Raw genomic sequence first — 19946 nt, 5'->3', positions numbered from 1 at the left:
CGCACCCTTGACCCCTGGTCCTCATATCCAGAATCCTTACACCCCAGTCCCTCCGGACCCCTGCTCCCTGTTCACCAGTCCCCAGATCCCCAATCCTCAGACCCCTGTTGTCCAAATTCCTCAGACCCCTCATCCTCAATTCTCGGACCCCTGCTCTATATTTCCTTGGTCCCCCTCCCCCCAGAACTCCCCGAGTCCCAGACCCCGAATCTCCTGATCACATTTTCAGACCTCTCAGTTTCTACAGACCCCTGATCCGCAACCCCTCACTTTTGATCTGAGCCCCCCTCCCCCGATCTCCGCCCCCCAGACTCCCCAGACCCCCAACCCCCTCCCCCGATCTCCGCCCCCAGACCCCCCAGACCCCCAACCCCCTCCCCCGGGCCCCGTCCCCCAGACCCCCCAGACCCCAACCCCCTCCCCCGGGCCCCGTCCCCCAGACCCCCCAGACTCCCAACCCCCTCCCCCGGCCCCGTCCCCCAGACCCCCAACCCCCTCCCCCGGGCCCCGTCCCCCAGACCCCCCAGACCCCCAACCCCTCCCCCGATCTCCGCCCCCCAAACCTGCCAGACCCCCAACCCCCTCCCCCGGGCCCCGTCCCCAGACCCCCCAGACCCCCAACCCCCTCCCCCGGGCCCCGTCCCCCAGACCCCCCAGACCCCCAACCCCCTCCCCCGGGCCCCGTCCCCCAGACCCCCCAGACTCCCAACCCCCTCCCCCGGGCCCCGTCCCCCAGACCCCCCAGAACCCCCAACCCCCTCCCCCGGCCCCGTCCCCCAGACCCCCCAGACCCCCAACCCCCTCCCCCGGGCCCCGTCCCCCAGACCCCCAACCCCCTCCCCCGATCTCCGCCCCCCAGACCCCCCAGACCCCCACACCCCCTCCCCCGGCCCGTCCCCCAGACCCCCCAGACCCCCAACCCCCTCCCCCGATCTCCGCCCACCCAGACCCCCCAGACCCCCAACCCCCTCCCCCGGGCCCCGTCCCCCAGACCCCCCAGACCCCCAGCCCCCTCCCCCGGGCCCCGTCCCCCAGACCCCCCAGATCCCCAGCCCCCTCCCCCGGCCCCGTCCCCCAGACCCCCAGCCCCCTCCCCCGGGTCCCGTCCCCCAGACCCCCCAGACCCCCAGCCCCCTCCCCCGGGCCCCGTCCCCCAGACCCCCCAGACCCCCAGCCCCCTCCCCCGGGCCCCGTCCCCCAGACCCCTCAGACCCCCAGCCCCCTCCCCCGGGCCCCGTCCCCCAGACCCCCCAGACCCCCAGCCCCCTCCCCCGGGCCCCGTCCCCCAGACCCCCCAGACCCCCAGCCCCCTCCCCCGGGCCCCGTCCCCCAGACCCCCCAGACCCCCAGCCCCCTCCCCCGGGCCCCGTCCCCCAGACCCCCCAGACCCCCAGCCCCCTCCCGCGTCGCGCGCCATTGAGGAAGCGCGGAACAGGAAGCGGCGCGCGGCGCGGGGGAGACGACGCGCGTGGAGCGCTGTGGCCGGACCCCGCCGGACCCCCAATCCAAGACCCCCGCAACCAAGACTCGCGGACCCCCCAGCCTCCGTACCCCCTTCGGCCGGGCCCCCTCGGCCCCACAACTTCGGTGACAAAAACTTCGCCAAACCCCGAGCGGCGCAGCCCGGCAGCTACAACTCAGCGGACCCCGGATCGAGGGGACCCCCGACTTCCAAGGGCCCCTGTGGTCATAGATCCCCGTCGTACCCCGAGACTGGGACCCCTGCAAAGTCGACTCCCCTCGGACCCGAATCTCTTGCCCCGGATCGAGGGGACCCGACTCCTGGACGTCGGAACCCCGAATCCGGAGCTAACCCCTCGGAGCAGCAGACGCAGTCGGACCCCGGATCGAGGACCCCGGTGAGTCTCTCCCCTCTCGGGCCCTAGGGACCCCTGGGGCCCCGGTGCTCGGGCCGGGGCCCCGCTCGGATAAGTCGGCGAGCCCCAGGGGGTCCTGAGGGGCCCTTGCCGGAGCCGGCTGAGATGTTTGGGGACTCTTGGGGTCCTGAGGGACCCTTTGCGGATCCCAGGCATCCTCAGTTGTCTCGGGGGGTCCCCCCCCCGGGGGTCGGGGAGACGGCAATCGCTGGGGTCTACGGCTCTGTGGGGTGTCCCGGGGAACAGGGGACCCCCTTGGGATCAAGGGGACCCCGTTGGGATCAAGGGGACGCTCGTGGTTTATTGGGGTCGGTTGTGTGGGGGTTGCTGTACGGACATCGTTAAACTAACAGGGAACAGGAACCCCCCCATCATCGCGGCGGCCGTTGTGGTCCCAGAGTCTGCCTGGGCCCCTCTTAGAACCCCTGACAACCGGGGTCCCGAGTCGGGGTCTGGGGATGTCGGTCGTCAGGGCTGGGAGCGAAGTGTTTCGCGAGGAGATGAGAGAGGAGGTCTCGGCCTCGTGGGCTCATCATCACGCGAGGCGGTGAAAGCCTGTACGGTACTGTACCACTCGCTGACTGGACGTGCAGAGGGCGGGAGGCTGTGAACGAGACTGCTGAGTTACTGAGTTTGAATGAGTGCGGTCGGCTGTGCATGCGTGTGACGCATGGGGCGAGCACGAGGTGACACGGAGTGTGGAACAAAAGCTGAAACAGTTGCACCGAGAGCGACGTGGCACAGACGTAGCCTCGGAGACGAGAGTGCAGTGCAGCAGGGGGTTCTTGATTCCATTTGTGTGGAACTTTAGGGCTAGTTATTGGTCAAATATCCCAATGCAAGACCCTCCTGAAAACAAGTCTCAAGACTCGGCAGGACTTTGTGTAAATAAAGCGCATTGCTGTGTGTACTGCGGTGCTAAATAATGGGCAAGACTAGTGATGGAATGGCAGCCAAAGGAGGGAACGACACCTCAGGTGACACAGTTGCTGCTCTAATTCATGGACGCAGTCTCAGTATTACCCTTGCCACTACCGCCATCACAAGCATCACCATCCAGCCTCGACTCTCATCACAATCCTCATCCTTACCATCACTATTTCCCATCACTACCATCAACATCACCCATTACCACCACAATTACTACCATCACCATTGACTTTATCACTACACTGGCCACGACCCCAATCCCGTCACCGACGCGGTTGAGGGGTAGGAGATTAACTCTAGTCTTGAAACCACATTCATTGCATCGTAAGCAAAATTAGGAAACTGATGTAGTCCGTTTCAACATTCAGATAACGGTTGCTGTGCATTCTCCAGGGTCAAGACCTTCCTCTTAACCTACCTGTGACTGACCACCTCTCTACCAATAAATATTCCCACTGTTTCAATACAACATGTTTAGATTTGGGGCATTTAGACACTGTGTTCACCCGCATTTTTCTCTGACGTGTCTGTGTTTCTGTGGTGTCTGTGTCCCCCTGCTTGCTTCAGGACCGGACGCAGGACAGGGCGGCAGAAAGGGGCAGCAGTGGGGGGCACCTTGTGGGCACCATGCCGCGTTTACAAGGGGTCGGGGCCGACTCCTACCAGTTCAGTGTGGTGAGTATCATGGCACAGGGTGCCACGCCGCCTCATACCACGTTAATGTCACACCACCACCCCAAGCCACATCAAATTCGAAATGATGTCAAACCGTAGCGTGCCACAACTTACCATGACATGCCACACAATGGCAGACCTTGCCACGTCACCAAGCCGCGTCGCCCTGACTAATGAGAAAAGTGAGTGGACTTGGGCAGGACATATCATGGCTTGAAGGGATGATGGGCGCTGGTAAAGACTTATAATGCAGTGGTAGCCAAAGCATGAAATGTGCCAAAGATAGAGCCATGAAATAAACTCATGAGCGTGTGCATCGCTAGCCCGTGAGAGATGGCGTCAACTTGGCGAGGGCTTCATTCAGAAGTGGATAGACCGTGGCAAATGGCGATGATGTCACTGTGGGCCATGCACCCGTGCCCCGCTGTGGGTCCCCTTGGTGATAGCGCATCCGAATGCGTGCGCCACAGCCGGTTGTCACCTTCCGCCCCTGCGGGAAGGGCGGTGGTGACGGGGAGACCCTGGGAATCTCTGAGACGCCACCGCGACGATCGGTCGGGGCAGCTGCCGGCACGTCTGACTGCCCGCCCGTGCGCCTTCTGAAAAATGATTTTTCATGAGCACGAGAGGCCATTAATATCGAGAATAGCCTCTTCAATGAGTGACCCATTCCAAGAAGACCAAAAGTAACAATGATTAATTCCAACAGTTGTAACTTTTGACAGGAAATAAAATACAGAATTAAAAAGATGTAGCTCAGCAAAAGAGTTACGAGGAACAAGATGGGGAAGATGAAAGAAAACGTTCGGAAAATTAAATTAATACGACGGCCATCTTTCTGTCGACAACAAAATGTGCCCCCCGTTGCTGTAGAGCATCTTCAGTCACATTCACAAGGGCATACCGCGCGACTCGCAGGGACGATGGCTGCTGGCGAGAACAACTGCTGAGTAGCAGCCAGACTCGGGAAAGCGCCCGAGTTGACCGCGGCGGTGAAGCGCGGAGGTCTACTCTCGTGCGGGCGCTGGGGGTATCGCCGACTTGGGGAGGCCTTCATCCAAGAGGGGATTGATCACGGATGCCGATTATGGTGACTGATACGTAAGCGATGTATGGTAATTATATGGAAAAGTATTAGGGGTGGCGGGTTGTCAGTGGTGGCAAAGGAGACACGGGCAGGTGGTTGGGGAGGATCAATGCTGCCACTCACCTGCGTGCGTGTATGCACCTGGCCTGGCACAGGCGCCGCGGTGATGTCACCGTCACTTGGTGGGAATGGCTGGTATTGGTGTCGGTGTACGTCTGTGTGTGCGTGTGCATATGCCTGGCAAATGGGCACGAGAGCGTGGGCGGGCGGGATGCGGTGAGGCAGAGTGTGTGCGTCATACACTCACCAACACACAAAGTGCCAAATTCGAGAGCATGTAAGTGAGAGTGAGAGAGCATTAAGTTGCACGTGAGATCAGTTCTACTTCCACACCCCGCGTGTGGTTGGGGAGGGCGTGTGGACATGGTGTATCAGGTGAGTTTAATTTTGGATTCAGTTGTGTATGAGTTATGGCTGTGTTGGTATTGTGTAACCGGTGAGGCGGTGTGTAAAGTGAAGTTGTGTTGACATGGTGTTCCAGGTGAGTTTAGTTTTGCTGTGTATGAGTTGAGGTACGAGTACAGGCACTGTGTAACAGATGATCCTGTTGTTGGGTCCCGGTGTATTATCACCGTGTGCCACGTGAGATTAATTATTTACCCGGTGAGATGCTGTTACGAGTACAACATGAGTAGCGATAACCACAACAATATCTATATAAATTTTGATTTAAAATTTGATTTAAAGCTTTCGTGACTGCAGGGATTCATATTCTTGGTTCTTTCGGTAAAGTCACGTAGAAGGGAAATAATAAAATAATATAAATATAATATCTATATAGCCAGGTGAATCTCCTCTGGGACTGAGTCGTTTTCAAGAGAGATCGTGACACAATGCTAAAGCTAAATCGGAACACAGCAGAGGGATCTCGGGAGTCCAAGGTGGTGTGCATCAGACACGGACACGACGATTGCGTGCGATTCGAGCAAATCTATTGTGAAAACAAAGCCCGCCGCTCTGTCTCATTAACGTGAGTATGGTCACCGTTTCTCGACAGCTTCTTCACTTCCAGTTCAGACGATCATTCATTTAGCACTGATCAGGCATTGAGCTCGGGATGCCGGCTTGAGTAGAGCAGTGCGCCAAACACTGCGCTGCCGCCCCCGCCAATTTGGAGTTATCATCACCATCACCATCAGCAGCAGCCATGACCAACCCACTGCTGGATTAAGGCCGCCCCAGGCCATCGCCACCTCTCACGATCCTTGCGATGTGACGATCCACCCAGGAGCGCCTGCACGCGTTCCGGTTCATATCGCATCTAATGCAACCTTATTTCACGACGCAGTCCCAGTCCGTGAGACGTACATCACAGCGGCAGCGAAGCTGTGTTTATTTCATCGTATACAATATCATGCACCATAAAAATCACGTTTCAGATTAAAAATTGTAGAAACAGGTCTTGTGTGTGCACACGGGTATGCCCGTATCGTGTGTGTTTGTGCATAAATATTTACGGTATAAATATAATCTGGGGTGTCTGCCAAGTGTGGAGACACACCTTGGGCGTGACACATGCACTTGAGCCACACCTGGAGTCGACAGCCACACCTGGAGGTTACGCACAATCCGGACCGGAGCGGGCGTTGTGACGGAGTGGATCCCCCTGCTCCCCGCCCCTCCCTTCCGCTCACCAGGTGCCTCACCAGGTGTGCCACAAGCTGGTGGTGAAAGTGCTGAGGGCCGAAAATGTGACCAAAGGGCGCCTGGGTGACATGAGTGAGTCGAGGGTGGCACTTCACACCTGCAACTCACCCCACACCTTAACCACTCATCCCTCCACATTCGCCAAGATGCGTTGTCCACCCCTGTTGTCGCCACTTGCCTCCTGTACTCACCCTCACCAGCCACCACCAACGCTTACCCCTCACCGCTTCTCTGCTCGCCACCCACCCCTCATTACTCACCTCACTCTCTTCGCTCACCACTCGCCCTCCCCACTCTTCACGCCTCCCTCTGTCATATCACTCCCATGCGAGCCGTGTTTGTGTAATCCCTTTAGCGGAGTAACCGACCGATAATTACTTACGTTCGCACGGCATTGTGGGGCAGTCGTAACACGGTGTGCCTCGCAACAACACCTACCTGGGTTTGATTCCTAACTTGGTCCGTTTGCTGCATCGGTGTCTTGCGGGTTCTCCAGTTTTCTTTCAAAGCCAAAAGCATTTGTGATTGGTCTTGGCCAAACGTCCCAATGCAGGATCCTCCTGATAAAGATTATTTGGACTCAGTGGGGCTTTCCGGGTAAATAAGTCATTATCACTATTATTGCAACGTTTACACAACTGAATGTGCTTGTGTGCACACGTGCGCGTGTGCAGTGGACACGCCGGACCCGTACGTGGTGCTGGACATCCGGTTGGCCGCCGACAGCTACAAGCGAACACGTCACCTCGACAATGACGTCAACCCCACGTGGAACGAGAGCTTCGACTTCCTCATCGACCTCAACATGGAAAACATCCTGGAGGCAAGGCCTCCATCGCACCATCACAGGGCATCCGTCTCCGGTTTTCAAAACCTCCAATCTAATCCTGTCCCCTGTGTCGGGTTTTTTAACCTGGTGTCTCATGTAATGCATCTGCTTCCTTCAAACCTTCTGTTGTCCTGGAGCGTAGTGTGGTTGGCCAGGGCACTGGTACAGAGAAGGAAATTTCCCCTTCCCCCCTTCCCTCCCACGGCCCCATTCCCCCTCTCTTCATAGCCTGCCGCCCCGGCCCCCCCGGCCCGTGGAGCCCCGGCCCATGCGGCCCCCCCCCCCCATCTCATTTCTGTCTCTTGTCTCATGGCTCCTCTATCTCAGATTTGCCTCTCGACATACAGTTCATTCCCTTCCAGTGTAGGGGGCGATGCTACTGCTCTGCGTAATCCCATTTAGACTCATTTGCGGCTAATTTTTCAGCATTGGGATGTTTGGCCGATACCAGTTACTTTGTACGTGTTCCTGAGGAAACCCATGCAGAGCAGGGTGAGAACTTGCAAACTCCACTCACTCACTCACTCACACTGTGCAGAGCAGGGGGAGAACTTGCAAACTCCACTCACTCACTCGCTTACACTGTGCAGAGCAGGGGGAGAACTTGCAAACTCCACTCACTCACTCACTTACACTGTGCAGAGCAGGGTGAGAACTTGCAAACTCCACTCACTCACTCACTTACACTGTGCAGAGTAGGGTGAGAACTTGTAAGCTCCACTCACTCACTCACACTGTGCAGAGCAGGGTGAGAACTTGTGAGCTCCACTCACTCACTCACACTGTGCAGAGTAGGGGGAGAACTTGCAAACTCCACTCACTCACTCACTCACACTGTGCAGAGCAGGGGGAGAACTTGCAAACTCCACTCACTCACTCACTTACACTGTGCAGAGCAGGGTGAGAACTTGCAAACTCCACTCACTCACTCACTTACACTGTGCAGAGTAGGGTGAGAACTTGTAAGCTCCACTCACTCACTCACACTGTGCAGAGCAGGGTGAGAACTTGTGAGCTCCACTCACTCACTCACACTGTGCAGAGCAGGGGGAGAACTTGCAAACTCCACTCACTCACTCGCTTACACTGTGCAGAGCAGGGGGAGAACTTGCAAACTCCACTCACTCACTCACTCACACTGTGCAGAGCAGGGTGAGAACTTGCAAACTCCACTCACTCACTCACTCACACTGTGCAGAGCAGGGGGAGAACTTGCAAACTCCACTCACTCACTCGCTTACACTGTGCAGAGCAGGGGGAGAACTTGCAAACTCCACTCACTCACTCACTTACACTGTGCAGAGCAGGGTGAGAACTTGCAAACTCCACTCACTCACTCACACTGTGCAGAGCAGGGGGAGAACTTGCAAACTCCACTCACTCACTCGCTTACACTGTGCAGAGCAGGGGGAGAACTTGCAAACTCCACTCACTCACTCGCTTACACCGTGCAGAGCAGGGTGAGAACTTGCAAACTCCACTCACTCACTCGCTTACACCGTGCAGAGCAGGGGGAGAACTTGCAAACTCCACTCACTCACTCGCTTACACTGTGCAGAGCAGGGTGAGAACTTGCAAACTCCACTCACTCACTCACACTGTGCAGAGCAGGGTGAGAACTTGCAAACCCCACTCACTCACTCACACTGTGCAGAGCAGGGGGAGAACTTGCAAACTCCACTCACTCACTCACACTGTGCAGAGCAGGGTGAGAACTTGTAAGCTCCACTCACTCACTCACTCACACCATGCAGAGCAGGGGGAGAACTTGCAAACTCCACTCACTCACTCACACTGTGCAGAGCAGGGGGAGAACTTGCAAACTCCACTCACTCACTCACACTGTGCAGAGCAGGGGGAGAACTTGCAAACTCCACTCACTCACTCACACTGTGCAGAGCAGGGGGAGAACTTGCAAACTCCACTCACTCACTCACACTGTGCAGAGCAGGGGGAGAACTTGCAAACTCCACTCACTCACTCACACTGTGCAGAGCAGGGGGAGAACTTGCAAACTCCACTCACTCACTCACACTGTGCAGAGCAGGGTGAGAACTTGCAAACTCCACTCACTCACTCACACTGTGCAGAGCAGGGGGAGAACTTGCAAACTCCACTCACTCACTCACACTGTGCAGAGCAGGGGGAGAACTTGCAAACTCCACTCACTCACTCACACTGTGCAGAGCAGGGGGAGAACTTGCAAACTCCACTCACTCACTCACACTGTGCAGAGCAGGGTGAGAACTTGCAAACTCCACTCACTCACTCACACTGTGCAGAGCAGGGTGAGAACTTGTAAGCTCCACTCACTCACTCACACTGTGCAGAGCAGGGTGAGAACTTGCAAACTCCACTCACTCACTCACACTGTGCAGAGTAGGGGGAGAACTTGCAAACTCCACTCACCACTCACACTGTGCAGAGCAGGGGGAGAACTTGCAAACTCCACTCACTCACTCACACTGTGCAGAGCAGGGTGAGAACTTGTAAGCTCCACTCACTCACTCACACTGTGCAGAGCAGGGTGAGAACTTGCAAACTCCACTCACTCACTCACACTGTGCAGAGTAGGGGGAGAACTTGCAAACTCCACTCACCACTCACACTGTGCAGAGCAGGGGGAGAACTTGCAAACTCCACTCACTCACTCACACTGTGCAGAGCAGGGTGAGAACTTGTAAGCTCCACTCACTCACTCACACTGTGCAGAGCAGGGTGAGAACTTGCAAACTCCACTCACTCACTCACACTGTGCAGAGCAGGGTGAGAACTTGCAAACTCCACTCACTCACTCACTCACACTGTGCAGAGCAGGGGGAGAACTTGTAAGCTCCACTCACTCACTTACACTGTGCAGAGGAGGGGGAGAACTTGTGAGCTCCACTCACTCACTCACACTGTGCAGAGCAGGGGGAGAACTTGCAAACTCCACTCACTCACTCACACTGTGCAGAGCAGGGGGAGAACTTGCAAACTCCACTCACTCACTCACACTGTGCAGAGCAGGGGGAGAACTTGCAAACTCCACTCACTCACTCACACTGTGCAGAGCAGGGGGAGAACTTGCAAACTCCACTCACTCACTCACACTGTGCAGAGCAGGGTGAGAACTTGCAAACTCCACTCACTCACTCACACTGTGCAGAGCAGGGTGAGAACTTGTAAGCTCCACTCACTCACTCACACTGTGCAGAGCAGGGTGAGAACTTGCAAACTCCACTCACTCACTCACACTGTGCAGAGTAGGGGGAGAACTTGCAAACTCCACTCACCACTCACACTGTGCAGAGCAGGGGGAGAACTTGCAAACTCCACTCACTCACTCACACTGTGCAGAGCAGGGTGAGAACTTGTAAGCTCCACTCACTCACTCACACTGTGCAGAGCAGGGTGAGAACTTGCAAACTCCACTCACTCACTCACACTGTGCAGAGCAGGGTGAGAACTTGCAAACTCCACTCACTCACTCACACTGTGCAGAGCAGGGGGAGAACTTGTAAGCTCCACTCACTCACTTACACTGTGCAGAGGAGGGGGAGAACTTGTGAGCTCCACTCACTCACTTACACTGTACAGAGCAGGGGGAGAACTTGTAAACTCCACTCACTCACTCACTTACACTGTGCAGAGCAGAGGGAGAACTTGCAAACTCCACTCACTCACTCACACTGTGCAGAGCAGGGTGAGAACTTGTGAGCTCCACTCACTCACTCACTTACACTGTGCAGAGCAGGGGGAGAACTTGCGAACTCCACTCACTCACACTGTGCAGAGCAGGGTGAGAACTTGCAAACTCCACTCACTCACTCACTCGCACTGTGCAGAGCAGGGGGAGCACTTGTGAGCTCCGCACAAGCGCCCGAGTCCAATTTGGCGTGAGTCTCACCGCGAGTGTTACCGTGCGTGTCACCGTGAGTGTCACCGTGAGTGTCACCGCGGCGCTGCCGCCCAGGTGTTGCCACGTTCATCACCTCCATCCCTGCCGCCCTCACGCAGGTGACGCTCATGGACGCCAACTACACGGTGGATGAGAAGCTCGGCTCGCAGAAGTGTAACCTGCGGGGGTATCTCCACGAGGGGCAGAGCTACCCGCTCACCCTCACCTTCAACAAGGTGGGGGTCACCCACCACCGCCCCCCCCCCTGGGGGCCACCCTCCTCTGCCGCCATTACCTGGCAGGCCCTGCACCCCTTAAGAACAATGAGTAGGCATCAAGTTATCAGCTGAACTTCAATCCGCTGCTGGATAAAGGCCTTCCCGAGCCGTCTACGTTTCTCATCGTTACGTGGGTAGACTCATGTGCTCAAGAATACATTTACTACTAATGCAATCCGTATGAAAGTTGTAAGCCAGTGGTGTGTTCATCGAACGGAGCCGATGAAACTGTAGAGGCAAGACGCGCTGCACGAAAGAGACGATAGAGGCGAGACGACCGTGACAGATCTGTTTTATTGGACTGTGAGCCTGGACCATCCATCGCATTCCAAGAGGAATAAGTTTTACAAGCCGAGTAACGAGCCGCGTGCGTAAATCGAGACCACCGACCCCCACGTTTCCCGTTGACGGGCCGAGCGGGGCGCGTGCTGATGTTCGTGCCCCGTGTTCTCTTTCAGGTCACCAAAGTTTACCTGGAGCTGCACCTGGAAGTGTGGTGAGTGGCGTCCCTCGGCGTGCGTGCGTGCCGGCGCGTTAGCGAGGACCGACTGAGGCCGGCGTGTCACTCGAGGAGCCGAGTGGCCAACAGCAGCACCACGCCGGGTACTATTTTAAGGAGAGACCCAGGACCGGTTCGGATATTTATTCCCTGCCGATGTTAGCCTTGATTAGCACGGTTCGTAAGGTGCGAAAGGAGTTCAACATACGAGCGGGAAATTGAACGCTGGTCGCCGGGCTCATAGGTGCTCGCTATCGGCGCTCTCCCTAACAGCGTGTCAAAGGCTGTATGGGAGGTGTTTGTGTGTGCGGTGAAACAAGGCGACAACTCGTGCCAGGCGTGCTGCTCGAGTGGTACAGTGGTCAGCGCACCGTGCCAAGAACCCCGGCGACCAGAATTCGATTCCTGCTCACAGCCAACATTGAGTGATAAAATATTTGAATTGGTCCTGGGTCTTCCTTAAGTCGTCGGTCTAAAAACGAGTACCTGGTGCAGCGTGTAAGCATCAACACTGGGGAGACGAAGGCAATCGGGCGCAGTGTCGATTACGCCACACCCTCGTGCGCCGTGCCGGCCTTCATTGTCGCTCACTAACGGAACTTTTCCCAACGGTCAGTGAAGGTTATAACCGGGATCTTTGTCTTTGCAGCACCTCGTCAGATCTGCGATTCAGCATCCACTTGTGCCAGGAGGAGAGCGAGTTCCGGGCGAGGAGGAAGGAGAAGGTGTTTGAGAGCATCAAGAAGCTGCTGGGCCCGGAGCGGGCACCCCGGTCCCACCGAGAGGTTCCCAGCACCCCAATCCTGCACCCTCAACACAGAGACGCACACTCACAACACACTCGCACATACACTCGTGCAGCACGCACACATACACGTATACACACACACACACTGCGGCCCAGCGTGGTGCCGGAAACCCATTGTTTGCCATGCCGGACTTGCCCCAACAGTCTGATAAAGGCTACACGGAGGATCCATGTCTGTGACCCCAGGTCCCCACGGTGGCTGTGCTGGGCTCGGGCGGGGGGTTCCGCGCCATGACAGCCATGGCCGGGGTCTTCAAGGCGCTGCAGGAGTCGGGGGTCCTCGACTGCACCACCTACGTGGCAGGGCTCTCCGGCTCCTCCTGGCAAGTGCCGAGCCGCACGCCCCGCCGCCTACTTTGATGTCCACTCGCATACCCATCTACTCCCTCATCCATCGCCTACTCCCTCCACCCGCTCACCCCTGCAGCTATCCACACACCCACACAACTGACCTTGCACTCACCTACTCATACTCACCTACTCACCCACTCGTGCAGCCTGGCCACCCACTCACCTGCCCACCCATCCGCAGGTACCTGTCCACGCTGTTCTCGCACCCGGAGTGGCCGCGCAAGCCAGTGTGGGAGGTCAACCAGGAGGTGAAGGTGTCCGCGAGCCACTCGCGCTTCTACCTGCTGCGCCCACAGAGCCTGCGCCGCTACGTGGAGGCGCTCTGGAAGAAGAAGCGCTTGGGCCAGCCCGTCACCTTCACCGACGTGTTCGGCCTGCTCATCGGGGAGACGCTCATCCCCAACGTACGCTCTCCCGTCCAGCCGTCCGTCGCTTTGTCCGTCCGTCGCTACGACTGTACATTCATCCGTCTGTTCACCCACTCGTCAGTCCATCCATCTCCCCGTCTATCCAACCTCTGCGTCCCAGCGTGTAAGGGGCTAGGGGCGTGGTGGTGGTGGTGCAGTGCGACGTGAACCCGGCCGCGTCGCGGCCCTCGACCCCCGTGGGTGTTAAGGGGCCGTCCAATTGTGCAGAGGATGCAGGGGAAGCTGTCGGACATGAAGCGCGCGGTGCAGGGGGCGGACACCCCGCTGCCCCTCATCACCTGCCTGCACGTCAAGCCGGACGTGTCGGAGATCATCTACGCCGGTCAGCACGCAGCCCCCTGTCCTAGCAGCCCTTACCCTGCCCTTGTCCCCAGCTGGCCCTGCCCTGCCCCCACCCCAGCTGACCATCTTGCGACCATGCCCCCCCTGCCCTCGGCACTGCCCCCAGGCATGCCCTAGCTGACGCCGTTGACCGATGATTTTGCCTTTGCCCGACCCTTTGTACCCGCGCGTGTGTACATCTGCGTATGCGCGCGTACACCCGTGTACCCGCACGGCGCAGACTGGGTGGAGTTCAGCCCTTTTGAGATAGGGATGGCCAAGTACGGCACGTTCATGCGCCCCGAGCTCTTCGGCAGCAAATTCTTCAAGGGCATTGCGGTGCGCAAGTACGAGGAATACCCCCTGCACTTCCTCATGGGTGAGTGGCACCGACTCTCGCGTCACCTCCGCTCACCTCCCATCTGCGCCCGCCCACCCCTCTCCGGGTGTGCCGCGAGTGATGCGGGGCGTTCGGTGTGCCGCAGGAGTGTGGGGCAGCGCCTTCTCCATCCTCTTCAACCGCGTCTTTCAGCTCGGAGACAAAGGCGAGTGCAAGACCACGATGGAGGAGGAGATAGGTAAGCATCGCACCGCACAGCCCGTCACACCACATGGCACACACCTCCCTGCATTCCACTACATAGCACTGCACCAACAGTGCCACACCACAGGGCACAGCCCACCGCACCATGCTGGTAGACTGGAGTAGGTGGTACGTGACTAGTAGTAGACACAGTCATAGTGAGAGGACATACTGGATGTGGTGTGCTGGGCGTGGAAATATATTCCGGGTCGCCGACACAAACAGACCGCGGCAGAAATTGATCCCTGGGAATGGGCACCTACAGATGCTGTACGAGGTGAACGTTGCACTGTTGTTGAGGTTGTTGTGACGGCGTACTGTGTTATGTCGTACATGGGTGGAGTTGTGGCACAGAGGTCAGCGAGCTACATACCTGGTGGCCTGAGTTGGATTCTCGCTCAGGGCCTACGTCAACAATGAATATTTGAACCCGTCCTGGTCCTGGGCCTCCCCTAGGTCAACTCAGCCTTAATGAGTATCTGCTTTCGGTGTGTAAACATCAGCATTGGGGAGACAAAGGTGGCCGAACATGGCGTTGGCTACACCACCTCATGTGCAGAGTTGGCGTTCATCAGGTGCTGCTCGTTAACAGCACTTGCCCGAACAGTTTGTGAAGGCTACACGGGGGACCTTTGTCTTTGTTACGTGCGTCTTACACAGCGAGCCTCACCGTGGAGACCATCACGAGCAAGCAAAGCGCTTCCGACAGCGACGACGAAGATTCCACCGACGGGATGAGTGGCGGCGGCGCCAATGCCGACGAGGTCTCGGAGCAGGCCAAGGCCGGTGGCACCGCTGCAGCGGCCGCAGGTGGCGGTGGCGGGAGCTGGGTGGAGCGCATGCTGACCACGCTGGTGGGCGACACGACGCTCTTCACGACGCGCGAGGGGCGCGCCGGCAAAGTTTTCAACTTCATGCGCGGACTCGACCTCACGAACGTCCCCCGCGCCCCCTTCACCCCCGCCTCTGCCGGGGGCAGCCAGCGCGACTACACCGACAACGACGTCGCCGTGGCCGGTGAGGGGCAGCCGCGAGAGAGAGGGAGGTCGGGGGGCGACGGGGAGAGGGTCTGGAGAGAGAGAGAGAGAGAGGGGCAGGGAGGAGTAGGGGCAGTGGAGAGAGAGGCAGGAGGGGGGGGGGGTGAGGAGAGAGGCAATAGGGGGGGGGTGTGAGGAAAGAAGCAGGAAACGGTGCCAAGAAGTGTGAAGGCCCAAAGCCGTTATAATGAGCCCTGTGTAGTTTGCTGCGTGTGCACATACCGTGTTCCCACGTGCCTCTGCCCATCCTACCCGTGCCACGCATGCTGCAAGCACGCCATGTACGCGTGTGCGTGTGGATGATGTGTGCGCGTATGTGTGCGCGTGCGTGTGCGCAGACCCCGAGGAGTTTGGGATGATCTACGAGCCGCTGGACGTGTGCAGCAAGAAGATCCACGTGGTGGACAGCGGCCTGACCTTTAACCTGCCCTTCCCGCTCGTGCTGCGCCCTCAGCGCGGCATCGACCTCATCCTCTCCTTCGACTTCTCGGCGAGGCCCAGCGACTGCAGCCGCCCATTCAAGGTAGGCACCGCACGGCGGCGGCGATAGCAACGGCGGTAGGGACCATTGGGGTGCTGCTGTTGTTGGCGATAGCAACGCTGGTTACAGTGGTGGTGCTCGAGACGACGGGGTTGATAGTGGTAACAATTGCGGTACTGCTGCTGTTGGTGACAGCAGCGATGATAGCGCCCATGCCGTTGGCGGTCACGGTGCCGCGGCAGCGGCAGCTTCGACGATGGCGTTGCCGCTATTGGCGGCGGCGGCGTTTACCGCAGTTACTGCAGTTACCGACGCGTGGTCTCGCCGGTGCCGGCCGCACGAGCAGGAGCTGCTGCTGGCGGAGAAGTGGGCGAGGATGCACAAACTGCCGTTCCCGCGCATCGACGAGAACGTGTTTGACCGCGAGGGCCTCAAGGAGTGCTACATCTTCAAGCCGCAGGACGCTCGCGAGGAGCGGCGTTGCCCCACCGTCGTGCACTTCGTGCTCGCCAACATCGACTTCCGCAAGTTCAAGGCACCAGGTGCGCTGCCTGCTTGTGGGGCCCGGGGCCGGCGCCTCGCTCGTCCCCCCTCCGTGCTGGATATGGGGGAGGGGGGAGGGGCACGGCCGCAGATGTTATCGCAGACAGCGCACTGAACTTGCTATCGCCGAGGTCCCCGGTTCGATTTGATCTCCCGGCGTGGCGGTTGGCACAACGGTGCACGTTTCTTGAATCTCCACGCCACGCGTGCGCCGTGGCCCCGCATGGGAAAACCAGGGGAAAACCAGGGGTAAACCCCTGGTTTGCGGCACTATTGAAACGTCGAGAGCATTGCACAACGCCGCGTTTAGCTTGCGAACGGAGAAACGAAGGGGGCTGTCGTGGCGATGGGGACGGTCAGCTGGAGCATCTCCTCCAGTCGTTGTCAACACAAAACAGCGTAAACGGTTACACCACAGTTAGGAGATCGGTGGGTGGGGTAAAATGTGGGTCCCTTCCACCTCTTCCACAAAGTCTGGCCAACATGGTCTTCACGGCTCTGGTGTTCCCATGGTGAAACATTCCTAAATCCATCCATGGTCCACCCACCGCAGTTTTACATCGGCCAACTGGCCTTTTGGAGTCATAGGGACCCCCTGCCTGGTACAGCAGAGGGTGCGGGTGAGAGGTCAGAGGGTAAAGGTGAGTGCCGTGCCCCCTGCCACTCCGCCCAGGAGTGCCGCGGACCACCAAGGAGGAGATGGATTACGGAGACTTTGACATCTTCGATGACCCGTGCTCCCCGTACTCCACATTCAACTTCCACTACGCGCCCGAGGCCTTCCAGAGGCTACACGACCTCATGGAGTTCAACACCCTCAACAACATCCAGGTGAGACTCAAAATGGTGCTCGCTACAAGGCACCGTGACACACCGCAGATATACACACACAGCCACACACACAGCCACACACACAGCCACACACACACACAACAGCTCGCCCCACCCCCGCACAGCCGCATCCGTCCCCCGCCCCCCCCATGGCTGCAAGCCCCCACTTGTGGGCAGCAGCAGCACAAGTTTCCGTTCACGTCTCCCGGTCTCCGAGTGGGAGTGAGCGGGCGAGGACAGCAAGGGCAGCTCTCAGAATCTCGGAGTGGAAACACACGGAATTAAACAAACGTAAATTAAAATAACATTCCGCGCGGAGCTCTCCGCGCGACACAGTGCAGACACTCGGCTGGGAAACGCGACGTCCCCGGCAGAGCCGCGACAGTTCCCCCGGAGCGAGGGGGGATGGGGCCGCACGGCCACCGCCACGTTGTTTGTTTTACCTGCGGAGCCATTTTGTTCCTGCAACCACAGCCGTGGCACCTGCCAATAGCAATGGGCACGTACCGGGCTTTGTCAATCCACTGCAGGATGAAGGACTCGGCATGCCGCACTGTTCACTGGGTTGGGGGGCGGGGGGTTGTTTGACCATACTTCACCACGTTGGTCAATGTAGGTTGGGGAAATAGGGCCCCAGGACCGGTTGGGATTGGCACTGGCGTTCCGGTAGCCGGGAGCGAAACTCGCATTGCCAGGTTCATAGCACGCTGCGCCATCGCTCCCTAACCACCCCCCCCCCTTTGCTCCGCCACCACTCCTGACGGCCCCCACTCGCCAGGCCATCAAAGACGCCATCGAGCTGAGCATCGACTACCGGCGGCGCAACCCGACGCGCCAGTCGGTGACGCTGGCGGAGCCCGGCCGGGTGCTGCTGCGGCCCATGGACGGCTCGCGCAAGCGGCCGGCGGCCGAGCCCCTCCACAACCTCCTCACCTGACGGCACCGGCGGGGAAACGGGGTCGCGGCGCCGGCCGCGCGGGAACGAACCGACCGGAGCGGGCGGCCGGACAGGCGTGTGGATGAATGGACTACCGGGTAGACGGGGGGGGGAGGGGGGGGTGGAATGGCGTACCAAGATGGGCGGGCTGACGCACACACGGACGGACGCACCATTCTCTGTATTATCCGTGGGCACATTATCGAAGTTGTGACAAAACTAAACGTCTCGGCGCACGTGCCGGTCCTATTCTTGAGACGCTCTTCCCTCTCGCAACCGTTACTCAGTGCCCACCGTGACCACAAACATGTCGGAAGTTCGACCCCCTGACAAGCAATACAAACGTGACACGTAGCGAGGTTTTTTTCCCGGGAGAGCCCTCCCCTCCGTGAGGAATGAAGAGTAGCGCGGTGCCTCAGGTGTAGCGCAGGGCTGTGAGGAACGCGGGGCGCTACGCTCCACACGCGGCTTCGGTCGGCCAGCGGGGGAACGCGACGCTGCCTCCCAGTGCGGTCCCAACCGAGGGCTACTTTGACGGTGGTCACACCGCCCGGCACACAATGGCCAAGTCGGTAAATGCTCGTGCGCATTAAATATTTTTGGTCGTGTGAGGTGGTGGAGGGTCCTAACGACACAGATGGTTACATGGCCCATCCCAAAAATACATCCTGAACCGAAGGACATTTAAGGGATGGGTAGGCCGGCGACAAAAGGGATACGTAGGCAGACGGGGCCCGCGCGAGGGAAAGGTCGTCTTACAGAATAGACTCGGCGCTGTAATCAATTTCTACGCTCATCGACTGTTGCGCGACTATGCGCATATATTGTACGCGATTGGTTAATGTGATCCCGGGATGGATAAACCTACAGGGCTGCAGATGACACTGTATTTACTTGTGACACGACTATCCTGGATTCCACCCAAGTAGCCAGCAAAAACATCCTGGCTGATATCACCGCCATCATCACAACCCCCCCCCCCCCGTACCTCCAAGCCCTTCCGTAGAAGCAAAGGTCGTGTTTGTTATTTGGGGAGATTCCCAACGTCCCCGGCATACCGCATCTTGTATTCCTCCTCTCGCTCTGGCTGTGGCTACCGGACACATTCCACCGCTTCCAGTGTTACCTGCCCCGCGGAAAACATGTTCGTAAACCTGCACACCACATCCAGTAGAACTCCCCTTGGCTCTGCCTTCAACAACGTGCAGCCACGTGCCACGCACTCCCGACTTAGCAGCAGCAGCGTGCTCCGCAGTTGTGACGCTCATGAGCCCGAGAGCGACACGGGGACCAACTGCGCCCTGCTGCCCCCTTCCCCCGTGGCCCTGCCCTGTTGCCCTGCCCCGTGGCCCTGCCCCGTGGCGCTGGATGTGCAACGTGCGTCACGTCGCGGGATATTCATTGCGGGATTTCCCACCGGGTTTCCCAAATCCACTGCAGTGAGTCTGTGCGCTTGAGTCGCCGTGGAATTATTGTTAGCTTATTATAATACAAATAATGGGTCATAAAAACAAGCGCGGTCTTTAAATACACACGCAAGGCATATGTGTCACCTCCCTGTGCTCCCTAGTACTAATGCCTTAGAGAGCGGATACGTTCAGCCTTTTCATTTCCGTTTCTTCAACTTTGCCAATAAAGTAAAAACTTAGAATTGCGTCAGAGCGATCCAAACTGAGTGTGCGTGCGCGTGCGTAAACCACCACCGAAGTGGCAGGCAATAAAAACGTCCTCGTCAGCCGAACGGCAGAGCCAAACTGGGTGCGTGGCCACCACCCCCATGAGCCAGCGAGTTTAGACAGCGAGTTGAGACAGCGAGTTCGAGGAGGTGGCGAGGGGGCCTCGTCCCACACAGGAATCGGTCCCC

At 58.4% G+C, this 19946-nt stretch overlaps 1 protein-coding gene across 1 annotated transcript; it reads left to right on the top strand.

Annotated features, from left to right (window-relative positions):
• Positions 1-1416: 1416 nt before the first annotated feature.
• PLA2G4A (phospholipase A2 group IVA) lies at positions 1417-19723 on the top strand. Its single transcript, XM_061550283.1, has 17 exons — positions 1417-1859; positions 3375-3482; positions 6267-6348; positions 6951-7099; positions 11105-11221; positions 11722-11759; positions 12412-12547; positions 12757-12893; positions 13103-13325; positions 13557-13671; positions 13912-14049; positions 14156-14248; positions 14914-15270; positions 15629-15813; positions 16118-16313; positions 16988-17145; positions 17924-19723. Exons 2-17 carry the CDS (start codon positions 3435-3437, stop codon positions 18080-18082), a joined length of 2331 nt encoding a protein of 776 aa, XP_061406267.1. The 5' UTR covers positions 1417-1859; positions 3375-3434; the 3' UTR covers positions 18083-19723.
• The last annotated feature ends 223 nt before the right edge of the window (positions 19724-19946 follow it).

This window comes from Lethenteron reissneri, chromosome 12, assembly GCF_015708825.2.
Source record: "Lethenteron reissneri isolate LAM-NWPU_2019-01 chromosome 12, ASM1570882v1, whole genome shotgun sequence".
NCBI classification, from domain to species: domain Eukaryota; kingdom Metazoa; phylum Chordata; class Hyperoartia; order Petromyzontiformes; family Petromyzontidae; genus Lethenteron; species Lethenteron reissneri.
The sequence above is the reverse complement of the archived record's forward strand: the minus strand, read 5'-3'. Positions and strand labels throughout refer to the sequence as shown.

Bases quoted from the DNA above. Each gene is read 5' to 3' on its own strand.
- PLA2G4A (XM_061550283.1), top strand. From the start codon at position 3,435: ATGCCGCGTTTACAAGGGGTCGGGGCCGACTCCTACCAGTTCAGTGTG. The intron at 12,894-13,102 runs GCAAGTGCCGAG...ACCCATCCGCAG, and splicing joins GGGCTCTCCGGCTCCTCCTG to GTACCTGTCCACGCTGTTCT. The intron at 13,672-13,911 runs GTCAGCACGCAG...CGCACGGCGCAG, and splicing joins GTCGGAGATCATCTACGCCG to ACTGGGTGGAGTTCAGCCCT.